At 44.8% G+C, this 23146-nt stretch overlaps 1 protein-coding gene across 2 annotated transcripts in view; it reads left to right on the top strand.

Moving 5' to 3' along the window:
• exoc6b (exocyst complex component 6B) overlaps positions 1–22826 on the top strand; it is a 73799-nt gene extending 50973 nt beyond the window's left edge. For both annotated transcript variants that reach the window (XM_069172108.1, XM_069172109.1), the window contains 2 exons: positions 18284–18396; positions 19931–22826. In XM_069172108.1, the coding sequence (XP_069028209.1) occupies positions 18284–18396; positions 19931–20057 (240 nt within the window). In that variant the 3' untranslated portion in view covers positions 20058–22826. The remainder of the gene's footprint in view (positions 1–18283; positions 18397–19930) is intronic.
• Positions 22827–23146: the final 320 nt, after the last annotated feature.

Genomic DNA, 23146 nt, shown 5'->3' on the forward strand with positions numbered 1-23146 from the left:
GGGGGAAGTTGAGGAGGAGAACCGATGGGGAGAACCAATGGGAAGAAGATGAGGAGGAGGAGGAGGAGGAGGAGGAGGAGAACCAACGGCAGGAGATGAGGAAGATGGGGAGGAGGAGAACCAATGGGAAGAAGATGAGGAGGAGGAGGAGAACCAACGGCGGAAGATGGGGAGGAGGAGAACCAATGGGAAGAAGATGAGGAGGAGGAGGAGGAGAACCAATGGGAGAAAGATGAGGAGGAGGAGAACCAATGGGAGGAAGATGAGGAGGAGGAGGAGAACCAATGGGAGGAAGATGAGGAGGAGGGGAACCAACGGGAAGAAGGTGAGGAGGAGGAGAACCAACGGGGGGAGATGAGGAGGAGGACAAAAGAAAAAATTGCATTCATCTAGCATCGATGTTTACTTCAGCTTCTCCTCCTCCTCCTCCTCCTCCTCCTCTTTTCAATCTTTCTCAGCGTTCTTCGTCTCTTTTCCATCTTTTGTTTTTCCAACCATTCTTATCATATCAAAAGGATCACATTCCTCCCCCCACCTCCCCCCACCTCCTCTCTGTGTACACATCTGCCTCGGCGCATCTTTTTGTGTGCGTCCTTCGACATTCATATGTGCTCGTAACGCCACCGCGTCTACGCCGACCAGTGTGTGTGTGTGCGCGCGTGTTTGTGTACACTCCTGTGTGTGTGTGTGTGTGTGTGTGTGTGTGTGTGTGTGTGTGTGTGTGTGTGTGTGTGTGTGTGTGAGCCGGCTGGTGAATGGTCGATAAATCACGCTGACGGGGCCGTTTTGTTGTGTGGTCAGGTCCCGGTGTTCTGGAAGGTTCCGGGGTCCTGGGACGGGGCCGAGACGGGAGTTCCCCCAGGACACGCACACACACGCACACACACACTTAGATACTTAGGTGGACACACACAGCGCACACCGAGATGAGAACACGGTTCGTCCCCGAGGAGTTTGAAATATAAAGTCCAGGTCTGTTCATCCAATTTTTTTGTGTGTTTGTTGTTTTCATGATGTTTGTTTGGAGGCTCACATCCTACTGTGACATCATGAAAGATAAAGACACTGTTTTGATGCACATATCTACTTTGAGGATTAAAAAAAAAAAGTATAGAGCAACACTGAGATTTTCACCTGAATATATAATGCAGTTTAATATTAGCAAAAAAGTTATGATTTATAGCAGGAAAGTATCTGATCATTAATAAGAATGAATACCACAAACAGCATTTAGTGTGAAGCTCTTACCACGAGGTCAGAAAAACACGTTTATTCCTTGGTTTGTTTTTTTATTGCATGATGTAAACATCTCTCATGCTGCTAAAACAGGAAAATTCTTAATAACATAATAACATCAAAACTAAAAAACAGGTGAACGATTTGACTTTATTTTGACTTATATCTTACTGTAAGTGAATAAAAGTGAAACTGAATGTATTTATTAAAAGACAAACGTGGATCTCAAACTTCAGAAAATCAGGACAAAATATGTGACGAAGCAGAGCAGCATCTCTTTCTTTGTTTCGTCTGATCAACACCTCAAAACCCCCAAAAAATGTTCGAGCTATTTCATTTTTCTTCCTGCAAAAACAGTAAATTGATCATTAAAATAGCTGATGAATTATCTGTACATTCATTTAGTCATCTTTCGGATGAGTCGACAGAAACACTAAAAAGTGAAGTGAGTTTCGGTGACGTGAGGAACAGCAGAGTCCGTTATCTCGGGATTAATTTAACATTTTCGTACACTTCATTTTCTACTGTTTCAGTCCCACACACACACACACACACACACACACACACACACACACACACACACACACACACACACACACACACACACACACACACACACAAAGCAGCCCGACTGTCTCGAAAAAGGCTGATTCACAGTAACGAGCTTATCTGAGCTGTCAGCAGCTTTCTCCTCCCTGCAATTTTACTAAATAATCTGGTGAGCGAAGGAGGCTGATTGTGTTAGAGAGAGAGAGAGAGAGAGTGTGTGTGTGTGTGTGTGTGTGTGTGTGTGTGTGTGTGTGTGTGTGTGTGTGTGTGTGTGTGTAATCCCCTCGCTGCCCTTTTCCACAGATCCTATCAATCCGCCTATATTTAGAACATTCAGAAATCTGTGGTTACTTCAAACCTTTGGCTGGCCCTTGTGTGTGTGTGTGTGTGTGTGTGTGTGTGTGTGTGTGCGTGTGTGTGCGTGTGTGTGTGTGTCTGAATGTGTGTGTGTTGCGGTGTTGCGGTGTGGCGTCCCCCCAGAAAAACGTTTGCAACAGTAGACTTGCACTCATCCCCTTCTCCACTCCTTCATACGCCAGGCATGCATTCTTCCGTCGGCCCAGCCGTGTGTGTGTGTGTGTGTGTGTGTGTGTGTGTGTGTGTGTGTGTGTGTGTGTGTCTGTCCTCTTGTCATTGATTGGTCCCTGGTTCATTCCTCTGGTTGACCACAGACGGTCAGATTCCATCCATTCATCCATCTCTGCTCCTTTCTTTTTATTTTCTTGAACTCATTGGATTCTTTCTTTTCTGTCACTTTTACTCCTCTTTTCTTTTCTTCTCTTTTTTTTTTATCTCCTCAATTTCATCATCTCTGTATTGACCTCTTTTAATAGTTTCTCCTCTCTACCTCTCCTCTCCTCCTTTATCTCTTTACAACTTCCTCTCTTCACAGTTTCTAATTCTTGAACTCTCCTTTGCTGTTTTTTTTTATTATTGTTTCTCTGCTTCGTGTGCCTTTTCCATATTCCCCACCATCTTCCTCCTCTCCCGTCTCTTCATCCCCTCTTTTTGTCATCGTGTTTTTTTTCCCCCCTCCATCTTGGAGAAATGTGTGTGACTTCCCTCTTTAAGTTCGTCCAACTCCGTATCTCCCGTCGGCTCGTTGGATTTCAGCGGTCAACAAGTGGCTCTTTAGCTTTTCCTCTTCAGCGCGCACAAAGACACACGAGCGTTTCAGCGCTGTCTGGCCTCCGTCTGACGTCTGTGTGCATCCCGACCATCATTACCTCACGAGGCTTCCCCCTCGCTCTCCAAAAGCAACATGTCACAGCATGACGACTGCTCCCCTCATCCCAACCCCGTGTGCAGATTGACCGCCGTAGCCAGTAGCGATTACCCGGTGACAGCAGAGCAGATTGTGTGTGTGTGTGTGTGTGTGTGTGTGTGTGTGTGTGTGTGTGTGTGTGTGTGTGTGGAGGTAATAGACAGGCTGGAGGCAGGAGATGAGGCCCAGTGGGAGAGGAAACCTCCACCTCACCTCCTGTTAACCCAGACTGACAAGGCAGAGGGAGGGAGGGCCGAGAGGGGAGGCAGGGTGGAAAAGAGGAGATCTGGAAAACACTAACGGAACCTATTTTATATTTATCTACGTTGCAGTTTAAATGTCTTCAACCTCTGGTGACTTTTTTTGTAGCAGATGAAGAAGAGCTGCAGAAAACGTACCTCCAACTGTTTTTTTTTTCCTTCATCAGATTGAAAATCACTTAAATGACACACGGTGAATAATGTGTTCGTAGACCCCAAAATAAGAACTTTTATTTAATATTTATATATATTATAAAGAACCAGCAAACACACACACACACACACACACACACACACACACACACACACACACACACACACACACACGTAAATAAAAGTGTAGATAGATGAGATATGATAAAAAAAAAAAAGCTTTATTAGTAGTCATGATGTAATTCACTTCAGTTTTGTTTTTTAAGTGGAAAATGTAGCATCGCCCCCAAATAAACTTTACAAGTATGAAAAAAAAACGGCCACGTTGAAATATCAATGTCGAGATAATTTGAACAGAAAACTGCAAACAAACAGGAATAAAAAGAAGTCTGAGGTCCTTTCAGCCTTCGTCTTCGTGAAAGCATGATATATATTTTTATTCTGGTAGGAAGAACAGCTCATATGGAGCGAGGTCATCCGTCAGTGTAGCAGGAAGCCTTCACTTGATCCCGCCAACAGTTTGTTTGTCACTTCATTGTTCCCGACTCGAGTGCACATGATATTTAACGCTCCTCGCTTCCCCTCGGCTGCTCGACTCCCACGGAAAAAAAAAAATGATGCACTCCTCCGAGAAGTAATCCCTCAAAATCATGTCATCTCAGCAGCTTTGTTTGTGCCACAATCTCTTGATTTAGGAGTTCATATCAAGTTTCTTCTCATGTCTTATATATGTGGCTGAAATCAGTAAAATACGCCAGTTTAGTCTCAAGTCAATAAATCTTTTCTACAAATTATCTCGGTGTTGTTAGCTAAAGTTACTCCTTCTTATTAGTTTTCTGGAGGTCCATCTGAAAATAATCCCTCATTCATTAGAAAAGAAGATTCAAAAATATGTGTTTTTGTTGACGTGTCTGTTTGATTGACAGGCCTGTGGTGCAGTCAGGATACAGCTATCGGTGGGCGGGACGTAGTATCTTCAGGTTTCCAATCAGATCAGTCAGATCCACAGCTGGCTCCTCCCCACAGGTCGTCCAAATATGGTCACTTCCTGCTCCAAACTAGCAAAGATGGCGCCGGACAAAATCAGAACCCCAGGCTTCACAAAGCAGCCGTGACGTCACCGCTGGTTGCCGCTTGTCCGCGAGCTGTTGATCACATGACTGACGTCCTGAGGAGGGACACGAAGCCCAAACTGAACTTTATTATCAGTTTTTTGTTCTGTTGAACGTTCTGTTGTTGAAGTGTGTGAACTCTCTGCACTGTAACACCAAATCCAGAAAAGTACCAAAAGTCGAGTCGAGTCGAGTCCAGACCCCTGATTCAACTTTTTTTGTTGTTTTTGTTAAAGAAACAAATGATGCCGAGGAGGTTAATGTGAAGAGAAAGTGACGGAGGTGAGACTGAGGACAGGAAGAGATAGACGAGGTCACGGAGAGATGGAGAAATATGTTCCCTGCTCGGACCGCTGACACGACCCGGGCTGAACTGTACGTGTGTGTGTGTGTGTGTGTGTGTGTGTGTGTGTGTGTGTGTGTGTGTGTGTGTGTGTAGGTGTGTGTGTGTGTGTGTGTGTGTGTGTGTGTGTGGGTGTGTGTGTGTGTGTGTGTGTGTGTGTGTGTGTGTGTGGGTGTGCGTGTGTGTGTGTGTCGGGGTTGAACGGCGGCCAGCGTACATGCTCCGCCACATCAGCAGCAGGTTCAACCTTTGACCTTTTAAACTCCTCACCAGACTCAGACGGATTGGGGGGGAGAAGATACACGGAGGGAGGGCAACGTGAAGTAAAATGTGAACAGAGAGGCGGAAATGAGGGAGAAGGAGGAGAAGAAAGAAGCCAAAGGAAGATGACAGGAGGAGACGGGAAGGAGAAGGAGTAAAAAAACAAAAAAACCGATTCTGAAGTCGCCGAGAGACAAAACGAGACGTGAATGTGTGAAAACGTTGACGGAGCCGAACAGAAAGCGAAGGATCGCGAGTGAAAGAGTGCAGTCAGGTGAAAGTGATACGGCGAGTCGAACAGGACGTACAGGGTGGTCTCCCTCCGCCCACCCCCCCACCCTCCCCCCCAGCGCTCCCTCGCTACCTCGCATCCCCCGCTCGCTCCTCGGGAGGCTGACACTTCTCTTCATCCGTTTGACCGCTCACAGAAGGGGGGATGAATAGAGGAGTGGAGCGGGGTGAAAAGAGCGGGATGAGTGGAGAAGAAAAGAGGGCGAAGGGAGGATGAGCAGCAGACGGACATCTAAATGCTCGCCCCGCCGATCTATTGGGAGAGCGGGAGGGAGTGGAGAGAGAGAGGGAGACGCACAAAAACAAAAACATGGATGCAGACAGTTTGGACCGAATGCGGCGACACATTCGCTGGCGGTGGACGTCCGAACTCTGGGCGTGAAAACACAAACGAGTGTCGCCGAGCGGTCCGAGAGACGCGTTGCGTAACCGCGCAACGGGTTCAAATCTGCCCAAGAACTCGTCCCCTTCTCATATTTTCATCCGTGTTTTTCGGCCTTCGATGCATTAAAATTTCAAAAGCTCCATTTGAGGACTTTGTCATTGTGAAAACTTGAAATTGTTGCTGCTATTGGAACAAAACCTCTTGCAAATATCTCGTAAAGAGGAACACAGGAAATGAGAAATCAGTTGTGGTTGTTGTTTTACGAACTACTAACGTCTGCAAACTCCCTGCGGGTTGGTGATCGTCATCATAGACCGTATGTAAAAGTTTACGGAGCTTCTGGGGTCGGAAAAGTGAGGCCAATGCAGAAGTGCTTTAAAATGCAATACCACTGAGGGCCACTAGGGGCTGGCTAAAATAAAACCAACCTCTGGTCCCGTAGACTCCCATTTATAAACTGTAAAACTTCTCATTAAATACAGTCAGCCTTTTTGAAAAATAATCCCATCATTTTTTTATGTCTGGTTTAATTGACAGGCTTGCGGTGCAGGCAGTATAAGTGGGCGGGGCTTAGTGACACATGGAGCACTTGCTCCTCCGCAGCTCGTCCCATTATGGTCACTTCTGACTCCAAGATGGCGACGGCCGACATGCCGAACTCGAGGCATTAAAACAGCATTTCACGAACCAATTGGTTACCAATTTATTACCAAAACTATGCTTTTTTAAAATAGCACAAATTAATTAAAACAGTCTGTCTTCAGAAAATCTCCTTCTGACAAAAATAGTTGGGAGAAGATGCAAATTATGTGCAGACTTTTTTCATTATTGGCAGCTGAAGAATAATTTAAAAAGTAGTTCCACTGCGAGGTGCATTATTAAAATTCTTTTTTTTACAGATTTTTTTTTTTTCAACTCTAAACGATCGATTTCTTGTAAAAAAAAACTAAAACTCGAGTGTTGTGTGTAAAATAGAGAAAAAGAAAAGGCAGAAGTTCATGAGTGCTTCGTAATCTTTCAGTTTGTATTCCTCTGGTCCTTTTTTCCTGCGTAAAGAGTAATCTTCATGAATTCTGTGGCCTTTGTGTGATCTCCTCTTCTTCCTCGCTCCTTCCTCTGCTGGTCTCATCTACCTCGCCTCTTCCTCCACTTTCTCTCCTCCTCTTCCTCCTCCTCCTCCCCTGTAAAGTGTGATTACTGGGCGTCCTGCAGGCTGATGTCTCAATCAAACACATGGAGCACAAAAAGAGGTTTCCAAACACACACACACACACACACACACACACACACACACACACACACACACACACACACACACACACACACACACACACACACACACACACACACACACACACACACACACACACACAGTGCTTCGAGTGGGTGCAATGTAAGGTCAGTGGGATAAGTATTGGTGCCAGGGAGGGGTGAGAACCGGCCGTCAGACCCCAAAACACCCTTATCTGATCTCTGTCTCTCTCTCTCACACACACACACACACACACACACACACACACACACACACACACACACACACACACACACTCCTCTGTCTGCTGCAGCTGCATATACACCTGTCTCTCCTTCATGCTTTGTACATTTAGCTCTTCCTCTTCTATATTAAAGCTTCACACACACACACACACACACACACACACACACACACACACACACACACACACACACACACACACACACACACACACACACACACACACACTGCAAGTGATCCTGCAGCACTCAAGATAACGCAGCAAAAAAACAGCTGTGTGTGTGTGTGCGTGCGTGTCCATATCTGCGGATTTATGAGTTCAAGCTATTATTTGTGTGGGAGAGGTCACTTATGTGTGTGTGTGTGTGTTCCTCGGCCTCCGTCTCAACTTCCTGTCCTGTCTGTGGCCGGCCTTATCGCCGTGACAACAGGTCAGGCACTGGTCACTGCAGCGGAGCCATTCCCTGACCTGATTGGACGGGGCGGGGAGCGGTGGGCCGCTACTTCCGACCGATGGTCAAGTAGCGGTCAGGAATGGGAAGGGGGGGGGGGTGGAGGGGGGGCAGTCAAGGTGGTTGAAACTCGGGTACACACAAATAAAACCTCACATATTAATAAATAGCTTTAACTCTTGTGAAATCACAGATGTCGACACACGCGCCCCTACGTCTTCAATAAGTCATGCATATTTCTTTACACACACACACACACACACACACACACACACACACACACACACACACACACACACACACACACACACACACAGAGTTACACTGACCGTGCGGTGACCGGGTCAGGTCATTGTTCTGTGTTATCAGTCTTGACCTCTCCGTCAGTCTCCCCGATACGACCCGCATCTACATCCCTTCCTGTGTGTGTGTGTGTGTGTGTGTGTGTGTGTGTGTGTGTGTGTGTGTGTGTGTGTGTGTGTGTGTGTGTGTGTGTGTGTGTGTGTGTGTGTGTGTGTGTTGAAACCCTGAAGAGCTCTCACCTTTCAGCCGTTTCCTGTTTTGGGGGTCGTGGAGGAGGCAGAGGGGACGGAGCTAATGTTGATGTTGTGAAGAACTCGAGAGGCTCGATTTTCTGTTTCTGATGTGAAATAATACTTTGAAGATGCGTTTCAGGCCGCAGACGTATTTGACTGATTGTCAAACTGTTGTGTGCAAATGAATCGTTTTCCACATGAAACCTTGAAGATGAATCTATGTCGCATCGGTTTTAACCAAGAATGAGATACTGTTGTTTTGTTCATTTTTAGACACCCTCGGATTTATCTTACAGTCCTTTAGATCTCTTCATCCTCAGTTTGGGAACATCTGGTCTTCATGTATTCATATTAAAAGATTAAAGATATGCTCCCACAGATTTTTTTTTTTTCAATTTCATGCCACCTCTCACGTTCTAAAAGTCAATTTTCTTTTAGACTTTTCAAGCAAAAAAAAAAATCTTCATGTTATCAACTTCAAGTCATTGTTGTCATGGCAACGCGGTCGGCAAACAGACACTGCATACTTAGAAACGTCTGCCCTTCAAAATAAAAGCGCAGCATCAGAAATTCTGTTGAATTCAAAGTAAGTTTTTCTTTCACTCATACATCTGTGACCCATCAAATCGGACTTTTAAAAGTAACTAAATCCACTTAAAAATGTTAAAAGTATTTTGAGGTCATCCACTTCTTGTAAAGGAACATATTAAGTTAAATAGAACACTCGCGGATTCGAGCTTTGTCAAAGTCTACAAAGTGGACGAACCCACATTGAACTCCCGGCCCAGAATTGACCTCTAAAAAGTGTCTGGACCCAAATTGACTTAAAAAAAAAAAAAAAAAGTGGCTGAGGTTGAATTGACCTTTTTTTTTTTTTTTTTGTCTTGACTCTAAATTGAGCCGGGAGTGCAGCTAAAAGCCGCTGTTTCTCCAGCCCTGTTTGTTTTGGACTATTCTGTCTTTATTTGCTTTATCAGCGCTCGGAGCAGCTCCCAGCAGGCCCCTCTGACTTCAGCCACTCGTTTATCGTCTCCCCTGTTCCTCACTCACTCCTTCTTCCTCCTCCGTAACATCTAGTTACCCTCCGCCTGACCTCCTCCTCCTCCTCCTCCTCCTGCAGTCCTGTAATATTTCCCCAATCATTCTTTTTGAGGTTTCTCTCGTCCCTCTCATTTACCTCCTCTCTCGCTCGCTCTCGCTCTCTCTCTCTCTCTCCTGTCCATCTATGTGTCTCGCTCACCCTCTCCCCTGTCTGTGCAGTGTCTAATTGACAGCGGAGACCCCTGGTTGAACCAACAGCACTCTTCTCTCCTTTTTGTTTCTTTTCTCCATTTCAGCCTTTTTTTTTTTTTTTTTTTTTTTTTTTGCAGGTCGCACAACTTTTCTGTCACTGCTGACGAAGAGGAAAGGGAGGAAGGGAGGATGGGGTGAAGTGGGGGAGGGACACGAGAGCGAGGGCGAGAGACAGAGTGAGTGAGAGGAAGATGATGGGGACGAGGAGAGAAAAAAAAAGAAGTGAGGTAGCTCAGAGTTCAGAGACGCTTGCGACACCGAGACGTGAATAACGGGTCGTTGAGGAGCTGCTGAGTACCGTTCAGACACGTCTGTATATTTCACCTGCAGACCTCCAACGTGTCGCCTGAAAACTAGAAGAGCCTGAACTGCCAATAAGATACCAGAGCTCGTTTTTCATGTTCGGCGTGTGACGCTCGGTCGGCACCGATGGGGAGTTGATCCAGATGTCATCGTTTCGTTGCTCTTTTTTTAACGACGTTGATTAGTGACCCGTGTGTGATGCAGGTTGGACCAATGTGGCCGATACCATCAGTCGATCCGTTTTATGGGGTCATATCGTCACTAAAATACAATACTTGACTGAAAACATTGGTTTTCTGTTTGAACGTGAAACTTTGTTTAACCTGCATCTCATAATTTTTTTTCCCTCACCAATGGAGGTCAGTCAGTGTAGCAGTAACAGTTGAAAACTGCCGAGCGGTCAGTTTTCTGCATTATTTCTATTTACTGACCTGAAAAATGTACTTGTGGTGGTTGATGTGTATGCGGTTAGAAGGGGGAGAGTGTTATTTGGAGTTATTTTCTGTATTAACTACTTACAGATCGGTCCTCAAAGCCTCACATGCAGACTGTCGGTAGACGCTACAATTTACTATATTCCCCTAAATGCCTCGCGTGGCTGTGCACGGGGGAAGCCTCCAAGTCCCGACTCGGTTACTGCAGTGCACGCAACTCATGTGAGACCAGAACAGTTTGAAAAGAAAACACAAGACTGGGTCAAAACCCAGTAAATGGCTAGACCGCATATTGAACTCTAATGAGGGCTTTTAAGTTGAAATGAGGCCTTTTAATTTGAATTTGTAATGAGGCCTTTTAATTTGAATTTGAAAGGGGAATGTGTTCAGATTTCACACAAATTGCTTGACGGAAACGTACACGTCATTTATTGTGTAGTTTTAAAGTTCTTTAGTTTTAATGTTAATGAGGCTTCTTGTAAATATTATGTGATTCTTTACCTTCAGACTAGAAAGCTGCTGGTTTGAAACCCCCCCTGGTTTCTGCCAAATAAAGAAAAAATGGATTGATGCCTTTGTGCCCAGTCGATGTGCTCCTTCACTCACAGGATGAAGGTGGAAATACATACTTAATATGTAATAATAATACAGTTTCTATCTGGACATAAACACATAAAACACTTCTGCGTGTTGATCTCCAACGAGACGGAGAAAGTGTGTGTGTTTGTTGGAGGACTTTATCCGGTACTCCGAGCGCCAGTAGCTGGTCACTTCTGCCTGATAACCTCTCAATGTGACCTTTGACCTCTCACTTTCAGAGGTCAAGAGCTGACTTCAGGGGGTTAAGTGTGAAAGTCCTTTTTCCTGCAGACTGTCGGTCTGACGGAGCTGGTTTCTCTCACTGGACCAGAAAAAAGTAGGTTTTTTTCCTAATTTTCTGGTTCCAGTTTTCTCACGTGTGAAAATTTGCTGCTTTTTCTCCGTTTTTAATTGTTTTCATTTAAATATTTTACGAGGTTTTCGGATTGCCGGTCAGACGACAATTTAACCGACATCATGTCAGACTGTTAAAGATTGGTCTGTTTCATAAATGAAGTGATTTCCTGTTAATCCGGCTACACGACATAAGTTGTGTTTCCTATTTCTTTTTTCAAACAGTCTAAACAGTCTTAGCTGGAAGAAAGTTTCATCGACTTCAGAAAGAGACCTTTCACCCAGAAAAAGCTGTCGGGCCTCTGAGACATTGATCGGCACAAGTCAAGAGAATCTTTTTTTTTTTTCTAGCCATATTGTTCTTTTTGGTGACCTTTTCACCCTGAAACCTGACAGACGGTGAGCAGGGAGGAAGTGACGGATGACAGACAGCCGTTGTTGTTTCTCATGATGGAGATAAAAAAACAAAAAAACACTTTCCCTCCTTTTAGTGAGCTGAACTCGAGTCGGGGGAGGTGGGGGGGGCAGAAAGTGGAGAGAAAAGAGGGAGTGACGACGGCTGTGACGGACAGCTGTCGAGACGCTCCGGCTTAGATGTCGTCTTCTCTTTTTTCCGTCTCCTTTTGACCTTAAACACACCGCAGCAGGCCGATGGGAGGGCATGTGAAAGGCAGGTGGTTTTTGTCTCTCTGTGTGTGTGTGTGTGTGTGTGTGTGTGTGTGTGTGTGTGTGTGTGCACGCCCATGGTGACCTTTGAACTCTGGGCCGAAATGAGGATTTAGAGTTGAGGAAAGGTCGGGAGAGAGATGTCTCGATGACAGACAGGTGCCAAAGCAAACTGCTCTCCGCGACGACGGTCTGGAGCACTTGCCCTGATTTCGGTGACCTTTGAACTTTTAGTGTGTGGTCTGGAGCAAAGGTCACGTAGCCGAGCTCGTGTTTATCAAACTTCTGGTCGTAAAACTTTCAACATATGTGACGTGAAAATCTTTTACTTTTTTCTCCTGCTCACTAACGGTGTTTTCACACTTTGTTCCTTTCAGCGTTGAAAACAAACTTAGTCAGCACTTTTTTTTTTAGCACTCCAACCGAACTGAGTAGATCTAGACATGTTTTTTTTTTTTTTTTTTTTTTTTTTTTCTGTTATAATTGAAGAACACTTAAAGTTTGGATCAGACTCTAAAATCATTTTAAACATGTTAGCACCAAACTGTTTATAGTTTTTAAAGCATGTTATTCTGAGAACATTATTCAGAAGAACATATTGGGAATAAAAGTAGCAAAAAGAAAACATCCTGCTGATAACATAGCTGGGATGTAATATTCTCTATGAAAAAAATTATATAGCAGCTTTTTCATTGAGGAGAACTTTTGGCTTTTTTTTCCTTTTTTTTTTACCTGCACTTTACTGGGAACAAACACTCGAGTGATGTCACCGCGGATGATTGATGAGGAGTTGCTTCTCTCGATAAAAAGTCCAGTCTCACTTTCCCTGCTTTTAGCGACCTTCGACCTCTCGCCTGTCAAATCTCAGAAGGTGATGGACGGCTGTGAGAGGTGCATGTTGGGAGAGAGAGAGAGAGAGATATCAGAGTGAGATCAGAGAGAGATCAGAGAGAGATCAGAGTGAGATCAGAGAGAGATCAGAGAGAGATCAGAGAGAGATCAGAGAGAGATCAGAGTGAGATCAGAGAGAGATCAGAGTGAGATCAGAGTGAGATCAGAGAGAGATCAGAGAGAGATCAGAGTGAGATCAGAGAGAGATCAGAGAGAGATCAGAGAGAGATCAGAGTGAGATCAGAGTGAGATCAGAGTGAGATCAGAGAGAGATCAGAGTGAGATCAGAGAGAGATCAGAGTGAGATCAGAGTGAGATCAGAGAGAGATCAGAGTGAGATCAGAGAGAGATCAGAGTGAGATCAGAGATAGATCAGAGTGAGATCAGAGAGAGATCAGAGTGAGATCAGAGAGAGATCAGAGAGAGATCAGAGAGAGATCAGAGTGAGATCAGAGTGAGATCAGAGAGAGATCAGAGAGATCAGAGAGAGATCAGAGAGAGATCAGAGTGAGATCAGAGAGAGATCAGAGAGAGATCAGAGTGAGATCAGAGATAGATCAGAGTGAGATCAGAGAGAGATCAGAGAGAGATCAGAGAGAGATCAGAGTGAGATCAGAGAGAGATCAGAGTGAGATCAGAGTGAGATCAGAGAGAGATCAGAGTGAGATCAGAGAGAGATCAGAGAGAGATCAGAGAGAGATCAGAGTGAGATCAGAGTGAGATCAGAGTGAGATCAGAGAGAGATCAGAGTGAGATCAGAGTGAGATCAGAGTGAGATCAGAGAGAGATCAGAGTGAGATCAGAGAGAGATCAGAGTGAGATCAGAGTGAGATCAGAGTGAGGACGTCTGATGACTTATCGGTTCATCTTGGTCCGTGCTCTCATGATGACGAATGAGCTGCAGTTCACCGTGTTTGGTTGCAACTTTCTTTCCTTCATAGCAGAAACATTACATAATCACAACCTGTGTGTGTGTGTGTGTGTGTGTGTGTGTGTGTGTGTGTGTGTGTAAACATGATGAATTCTGGGTGACCCTGACGTTTGGCCATTAGGAATGGGAACACGGCGATTCCCCGACGGTCCCAAACAAATAAATCCTGCCTACAGCCGGAATAACCATTAACAAGTCTGCTAAACACCGAGAGAGGAGGAGGAAGAGGAGGAGGAAGAGGGAAGTAAAGGAAATACTTGTAGAGAAGGAGGAGGAAGGAGGGAAAATGAGGAGAGAAAGGAATGTGGGAGAAGAGAGGGAAAGAAAAGAAGGGAGGAAGAGGTGAAGACGCTGAATGCAGATGGAGGAAGGAATGAACGGACTGGAGGAAGAGGAGGAGGAGGAGGAGGTGAGGGATGATGGGAGGTAAAGAACCCCATTAGCGGAGGACAGATGAGAGAAAACAAACAAGAAATGTGAGGGTAACACATCACTTTGTTTTTCTGCTCGTCCTACCCAGAAGAATAAGAGGAAGCAATAATCTGTGTGTGTGTGTGTGTGTGTGTGTGTGTGTGTGTGTGTGTGTGTGTGTGTGTGTGTGTGTGTGTGTGTGTGTGTGTGTGTGTGTGTGTGAGAGTTGAGTGTGTGAGGAGACAGGAGCGATAGCGCGGGGGAGGTCATGGCGAGGTGAGAGAGGGGGAGCGAGACGGAGAGAGAAGTTCAGCGAGAGGTGAAGAGAGAGACCTGCCGTTTTCTGTGTGTGTGTGTGTGTGTGTGTGTGTGTGTGTGTGTGTGTGTGTGTGTGTGTGTGTGTGTGTGTGTGTGTGTGTGTGTGTGTGTGTGTAGGGTGAATGGAGGGTCAGGTGTGTGTGTGTTTGCCAGGAGGACATGGCTCATTTTTTTTGGAAAGCCCACGCTCTCCTTTTTTTTTCTCCTCCTCCTCCTCTTCCTCCTCCATCACTGTATTTGGTTGTATTCTCCTCCTGTAAAGCACTTTGTTTAGAAATACAAATAGTTAAATATTATAATCCAAACTTACCGGCTGAAGTTTCACCCTCCTCCTCCTCCTCCTCCTCCTGATCTAATTTTGTCGCTGTTGTTTTTGCCAGATCTGATCTTTGTGCGTTCGCGTCTGTAGCTGTCGGGTGCGGCCGTCACGGTCACGAATGTTTTGTTTGATGATGAGCTGTCGTACAGACGGTTTGAATCTTCTCCTGTTCTTCCTCTCAACACTTGTTCAGGTTGATCTGAGACTACAAACAGGCTGCAAGTGTGAATATGAGCTCGTCCGTCTCGTCTCTGTGACGGACTGATGACCTGTCCAGGTTTTACCAAGTCAGCTGGAATAGGCTCCACCCCCCTCCACCCTTCCCAGTTTATTAATACACCTTATGAAGAGGAGACATTTCTGAACAAACTCTATAATGTGGTCGGTTGAATTTTAGAAGAAGAAGTGCGTCGAGATGAACACTTGGTGCTGATTTCTCCACTCGTGTGAGTTTACACCACAGAAAATGGTTGAGAAAAAATACGTCGTGAAAAGACCTCAAACGGTGGAAATATTGGTGGAAATCTGATGTTTCTGTTTGTTTCTTCCGGCTGTTATTATTCAGATGAGTAGAAGTGATTCTCGCGATCAGCTGATTATGTAAATAATCGTGACGGCTCCACTCAGGATGGAGGATCGTAAAGTCCAGCAGGTCTTCGGTCTGATTGACAGGTGTTGATTTATTTTCATGTCGGTTCAGAGACTCTGATTTGTTGAACTAAGAGGTGTTCCTAATATTTAGTCACAATTCATTTAAATGGAAAGGACACTTTTTTTGTTGTTGTTTCCTCCTCTTTTACTTCCCACCTTTACTTTGTTCTTTCCTTTCTCCTCATCCTCCTTTACTCCTCTTCCTCTCTTTCCTCTTCCTCTGCTTCCACTCTCATCCGTCCCTTCGTGGAGAGTTTTCTTTTCTGTTATCGGGAAAAACAAAGAACAAGAGATAAAGAGATGTTCCTGATCCGCTCTCAGATATCATGAAAAATCTCTGCTTTTTTCTGTCTAATCTTGTGTTTAAATGTGTGTGTGTGTGTGTGTGTGTGTGTGTTTGTGTGTGTGTGTGTGTGTGTGTGTGTTTGTGTGTTTGTTTGTTTTCTCCACTGACACACACTTGTATCTGCACCTAATTCCCACACCCAACCTCACAGCCAGATTATGTTTGGGCTTTATGTAACTGCCTGTTTGTGTGTGTGTGTGTGTGTGTGTGTGTGTGTGTGTGTGTGTGTGTGTGTGTGTTTGTGTGTGTGTGTGTTTGTGCTTGTTTATACGGGAGGATTAGCAGGTCAAACTTCGGCCGAGCAAAGGGTGAACTGGTGGGCAAAAGGAGAGGGGAGACACACAGGAGTGAAAGGACCAGCAGGGAGGAAGGGAAGGAGGAGAGGGAAAACAAGCGATAGGAGATGGTGGGAGTGGGACGAAGGAGGGAGGAAAGGAAGGAAGGAAGGGAGGGAGGGAAGGAGGGGGAGGGGGAGGGAAGTCCAGAGGAACCGTTTCGTCTTGTAGCGTGAAGCCAGATCGTAGAAAATATTCAGGACACTTCCTGTTTTCAGGAACGACTGTGATGAGGTGAAGTCGGGACCTCTTTACTGGGATTTAAAGGAATAAACAGATCACCTTAAAGAAGCAGTTTCACTTCTCGTGTGCAGACAGGACTCTTCTCAGGGCGCACTGGTGGCTAAATGTTCACGATCTGATCATTTGAAACCTTAAACTGTTGCTGTAACCTGAGAGCACCACAGGCCTGTCAATCAAACAGACACGCCCCCAAAACCACATCTTTTTGAGGCCTAATATCTAATTAATGAGAGATTATTTTCAGATGGACCACAAGGAAACTATTAAGAAGGAGTGACTTTAGCTAACAACACCGAGATAACTGATGGAAAAAATGAGAAGTTGAATGGGAGTCTATGGAGGCTTTTTGGAGCCGACCTCTAGTGGCACAAAGTGTTCGTAGCTTCCAGGTCTGAAAAATGGTTCCGATGTAGAAGTGCGTTAAGCTGCAATACCACCGAGTGCCACTAGAGGTCGGCTCCGTAGACCGCCATTCAACTTCTCTCATTAAATACAAAGTCAGTATATTAAAGTTATCTTGGTGTTGTTAGCTAAAGTCATTCCTTCTTATTAGTTTTCTGGAGGTCCATCTGAAAATAATTCATTAGAAAATAAGGAATTTATTATAAATAAATAATTCATTAGAAAATAAACCTTAAAAAGCAGAGGTTTTTTTTTGGGGGGGGCGTGTCTGTTTGATTGACAGGCCTGTGGTGCTGTCACGTATAACACTATTGAGGGGGGGCGGGGCAGAGTGTCCTCGGGGTCCACCTCTTGCTCCGCCCCCCAGCTCGTCCAAATATGGTTGTCCTTCTCTCTCGTTTCCTGTTTGCACCTTCAATCACCTCAACGCTCGTCGATCCCCTTCTCTCACTCATATCTATCCATCTTCATCTGCCCTTCCTTTACCCCCCACCCCCACCCCCATTCCTCTCCATCTGTGTCTCCTTCCATCTTTACTCTCTCTCTCTTCCCCACATGTGGTTTTGCTCTCCATCCCTCTGTACTCCTCCTCCTCCTCCTCCTCTTCCTCTTCTTCTCTCATCCCTTGCTCACATATGGTTTCTCTCTCTGGATCTGTGTGTGTGTTTGGTGTTACCCAGAGTTCACTGGGGCTCCCTGCTCACGTGTGTGTGTGTGTGTGTGTGTGTGTGTGTGTGTGTGTGTGTGTGTGTGTGTGTGTGTGTGTGTGTGTGTGTGTGTGTTTTACAGACAGAGATAGAGAGACAGAGTGTGTGTGTGTGTGTGTGTGTGTGTGTGTGTGTGTGTGTGTGTGTGTGTGTGTGTGTGTTTTACAGACAGAGATAGAGAGACAGAGTGTGTGTGTGTGTGTGTGTGTGTGTTAGGAGTTCAACAGGGCAGCAGCAAGTTATGCAACAGTTCGATTTGTGGGTCAATTCGAAGAAGACTTCGGCTCCTTTGGTCAAAGTCGCTCTTCTTCTTCTCTTCCTCCTCTTCACCTCTCTGATGTCCTCTTTCTCTCTGTTGTATTTGTTTTTTATTTTTATTTACCCGAGTGTCACAAACTGAGCAGTGCAGTTCGGTTTATTGGGAGGTGTCAGTAGGTAACTTCCATAAGTGTTGAGTACGTAAACATCTGGATTGGCTGCATTTAAATCCAATAGAAAGTCTTAAGTTCTACTTTATTCATTTATTGGTGATTTAACAAACAGTTGTTGTTTTTTATTCTACCAGATATGTAAGTAATTAAAAGATTTGATTACAGTCAATTGAAATACAAAAAAAAAAAAAAAGACACCAAGTATATAAAAATCTGGGGAAAGAAAACAAACAAATTTCCACTTTGGAATAAAATACAATAATTCATGTCCACATCATCACTTCTGATCTGTTGTGAAGACTTCAGTTTAGTTTCTCTGTTTCTTCTTCCAGCTGCTGGACCTGTTCACTCTGTGGGATTGGTCCACCTACCTGGCTGACTACGGAAAACCCACCTGCAAATACCTGAGGGTGAACCCACACACCGCGCTGGCCCTGCTGGAGAAGTGAGTGTTCATTCATTCATTCATTTATTGATTTGTTGATTTGTTGATTTATTGATTTATTGGTTGATGACTCTGGTTTTCATAAATTGTCATTTGTTCTTCCTTCTGCTGAGCGGTCGAACATTCGGAGGTTCCAGCTTCTCTCATGTCTGCTGCTGCTTCTCCGTGTTTTATGGGGGTTATGTTAATATTTCTTGGGAAGAAGGCAAACATGTATTTTGTGTTTTGGTCTAATTTAATGGGGAAAAAATACATATAAACAAATATTTTGTGAGTGGAAATGATATCAGATGACACCACCATGTGAGATCTTCATCCGTCTTAATCTCAGCTGCTTTTCTTCTGTCTCCTCTTCATCGTGTTTTCACAGGTTGTTTAAGCCGTGAGTATCGTCTCTGCTATGTGTGTGTGTCTGTTACTGAGGTGACATCTCACACACACACACACACACACACACACACACACACACACACACACACACACACACACACACACACACACACACACACCCTGAGCACAAACAGCAAATAACCCTGCGTCGTGATGAAACTGATGTTTATCGCCGTTAACGATGGGATGTTATCGCTATAACAATACCCGCCTCCGGTATCTGTGCACTATCAGTGTGGAACCTGATATGGAAATAGCGATGATAAAAACACACACACACACACGCAGCCTGCATGAGTTTTCACACAGATACACACTAACAAGCAAACACACACACACACGCACACACACACACACACACACACACACACACACACACACACACACACACACACACACACACACACACACACACCATGATATCCGTCTTTGTTCCGTACCGTTCCCGTCATCCTTCCTTAATCGGGGTCGGTATTCTCTCTCCGGAGCGCCCCGGCCCGGTGGTCTCTCTGTGCCCCGGAGGAAGCACCCTGCTGGGGCTTGTCTGCTCTGCTGGGCCCCGAAAACTTCCTGGAGGTCCATAACGCTCCAGTGTTCTGCAACAAAATACTAAAAAACACACGCTGAGACACACAATGAACGCACACATACCAGAGGCTTGTTTTTTTTTACTTCTCTAACAGGTGACTGCAGCGGAGGTGTGTGTGTGTGTGTGTGTGTGTGTGTGTGTGTGTGTGTGTGTGTGTGTGTGTGTGTGTGTGTGTGTGTGTGTGTGTGTGTGTGCGTGTGTGTGAGTGTGCACCGAGCATGCTCCAACAATCGTGTGTGTGTGTGTGTGTGTGTGTGTGTGTGTGTGTGTGTGTGTGTGTGTGTGTGTGTGTGTGTATGTGTGTGTGTGTGTGTGTGCGTGTGTGTGAGTGTGCACCGAGCATGCTCCAACAATCGTGCCTGTGTGTGTGTGTGTGTGTGTGTGTGTGTGTGTGTGTGTGTGTGTGTGTGTGTGTGTGTGTTTTTTTCTTCCTGAGTGCATATCGGTTTACTTAACTGCATCCGACACATTCTCGGTCTTCCTCATCCCGTGTGACTTCTTCATCATACCCGTCTTGTCTTCGTCTCTCTGTCCCTTCTCGTCCGCCGTCTCCAGGATGAAGGAGACGAGCAGGAAGAACAACGTCTTCGCCCAGTTCAGGAAGACGGACAGAGACAGACAGAAACTGATCGACGCCGTCGTCAAGCAGCTGCGCAACGTCATCGCGCAGCACCACACCTGAGGCGAGCGGCGTGATTGGCCGGCGGGTGCGGAGCCGCCGTCCCGTTGGCCGAGTCGTCCGGCCCGATGCGTTCCAACCCGACAAGTGGAGGCGGACCAATGCACCTTAACTTCAGCGAACCTGCGACAGCCACAAGCAGCCCTAAAACAAGGAAGAAGCTCATCAGATAAGAAGTGGGGTGCCGTGCAGTCTGATTGGCTCTTTTGCAGCATGAGGAGTGTAAGAAACCGCCGTGAGCCACAACAGGAACTTTTTGATCGCCCCTCGTAAGCCAACGGATGTCTTCGGCGGCATCACATCCACTAATTACTCCTGTTGGTTACTTTATGGCCAAACATGTCATAAAAACCCTCCAAACATATCTATAAAAGGACCAAAACTTAACAAACAGCCTTCTGACAAATGTCGTCTTTGTAAACCTGATATCTAGAAAGGATTATTGTCCACCGTTCTCCTGCTGCAGCTCTGAATATGTATTAATCCACTGCTGAAAGTAGCCCCCACAAAACCCCACTGTTTACTCCCGTATGGTTGCTGAAAATATCAGAGCCGGCCGTCTTAGGACATGACTGAGCCATTTTTTTTAATACATAAAACAATATATTTGTGACATATTTAACTATGACCTTCTTCATTGGGCGCGGAGCCGACGCGTCGTCGGTGTGGGTCTTTGTCCAAACTTTGAACTCGAGCTTGTTCTTACAGCCGACTTTGATCTGGCAGGTTTCTGACCGGTGGAGAACGAGAAAGTCGAGCGAACGATAGAATTAGTGAAGAAGTTACAGTTTACTGTAAAATCTTCAGCTCTCCTGCACGGCTCTCAAAGCTCAGTTGCCATAAAAGTTAGTTTCCACTTGTTGCTGGACGCCATCAGGCCTCGTTATCGACGTACACGTAGCTCTGCATGCTGGGAACATTTAGCTTCGCGGTGTCTTCGGGGAATCTGAGTCGTTTTTTTTTTTGTAAGAACTCGTATTTTTGTGCCACAAGCTTCTTAGCTTTTTCTTACCTAAAGTCCAACTGAACCGGCCGCTGGTTCAGTCCGTCTGTCCTCGCGCGACCTTCACCGTCTTCCACGTTGCTCTCCGTGGCAGCGACGCAACAACAGAACGTATTGAATGTACATCAGAGAGGCTCGTCTTCCTTTTTTCCGTCGTGAAAAGCACTGAAATCAAAAACAAAACGTTGGTGACAAATGAGCAGAGTGTTACTGCAGTATCTTTTCCCTCTGACAAAGGGGGGATGTTGACACAACCTGGCAACACGTTCCCCTCTCGCCACACAACCTGCAAACACTTGAATTGGCGACACTGCTCGGATCTGGCAACCGGATTTCCTCAACTTAGCGTCTGATAGCACAGCAAGTGTTTGGGATGTGAAGGGGGAGGGGGGGTGTTGCCCCAACATGGCAACCCATCCCTCCTCTTTCAGTAAAGCTTGATTTGAATAGAGTTTGGAGGGATGTTGCCTGAGCATTTTGTACTCGTCATGTATAAATAACTGGGTCTTAAAGAGGGGGATGATGTTCCAACCTGGCAACAAAACAAATGTTTTATTGCCAGGTTGACTGGAAAGAGATTAATTAGTATAGAAACTGTTGTACTAATACCAAACACAGTTCTGTGGTTTCCATAAACATATGCCAAGCTGTGTGTGTCTGTGTGTGTGTGTGTGTGTGTGTGTGTGTGTGTGTGTGTGTGTGTGTGTGTGTTAGTGTGGCTACTGTTACACACACAAATTTTTTAATTAATTGAAGCACAACGCTTAATTACTTTCACACTATATTATATCTTGAACTAATAAAATAACTAAATAAATAAATAGGGGTAGTTTCGCTCTTTGTGTTGCTTTTTTGTTTGTTTTCTTAAACTGTGCAATAACCACGATTTGTTCGTGTGTTTGTTTGTCGTGGTGCTTCATAAAGGGATTCAAACCTACATTTCGAAGGGAATTTAAAGTCTTCCTCTCTGTGTTTATGATTTATTGATCGACACCGCGGTGTGTGCTTTTTTTTTGTTTTTTTTTCATCCAACCTCGGTTGTGTGTCGTTTTTATGCGTTAGAAAAGGGAAACGGGGCCGTCATTACTGAATGTGCCTTTGCTGTATTTGGTTATTTTTTTCTGCCAATAAAGCAGCAACACTTTGGTGTTCGGACTCTGGACACAGTTTACTGAATTGTCACAAGAAACTAAACTGACAGACTAAAAAGAACTGTAGCTTACAACTGTTTGTTACTTGACCTTTTCTCTGACGTTACTCGTGATGCCGTTTGTTTTTAGTGCAGCCAACACCGACGCCGATTTTCGGAATCAAACGGATGTTTTTCATCAAGTGTCAGTTTCATAAAAATATGACTTCTTGGCTTTTCTTCTTTTCGCAAAAACGCGCTTATATTTGCCTTAATTAGATCTGCCTCTTGTCAAGGTGTCCGTCAGAAAAACCGGTAGAAAAAAAGTGAACAAAGTAATGTTGGCTATTTAAATCTGGCCTGGTCAGTTGATCTCGTTCAGTTTGAGAAATAAGACCTTTTCTTGTTTCCAAGCTTGTTTTCGTGCTACTTGCGTAGCGTGACTTCTGCTGCTCTTTGGCCTACACATGTCTTTGTCCAGAGTCTTCACATTGCTGCTGCTGTTACTCCTTTTTATTTTTTGTAAAGTGTAACTAAGACAGAAGCACTGTACACGCTGTTGTATTAAACCACTAATGAATGAAAAAAAAAATACTAAAGTTGTGACAAATATGGAATAAATGGAAAACTGTTGAGAAAATGTTGTATGCTCAAGTTTCTTCTGTCATTTTGAGATGCTACTTTGAGTTATTTAAAGAGATTCCTTTTATTTTAAAAACGATACATTGAGTTTTAAGAAGTTACAAATATATTGTAAATGTTTAGGAATACATTTGGTAAATTATTATTTTATTTATTACTATTCATTTCTGTTGTAAATTTGAACAGAAATATGATTTATAGCACATACTATTTACTACTGTTGCTACTTTACTGTATCTACTGTGACTGCAGACAGACTTTTTTTCATATTTCGGATGACATGCTATGGTATGACATGACTTTTTTCCCCCCAAATGT

This window comes from Embiotoca jacksoni, unplaced genomic scaffold (genome assembly GCF_022577435.1).
Source record: "Embiotoca jacksoni isolate LCO1_2020_lvr unplaced genomic scaffold, fEmbJac1.0.p SCAF_51, whole genome shotgun sequence".
Lineage (NCBI taxonomy): Eukaryota > Metazoa > Chordata > Actinopteri > Embiotocidae > Embiotoca > Embiotoca jacksoni.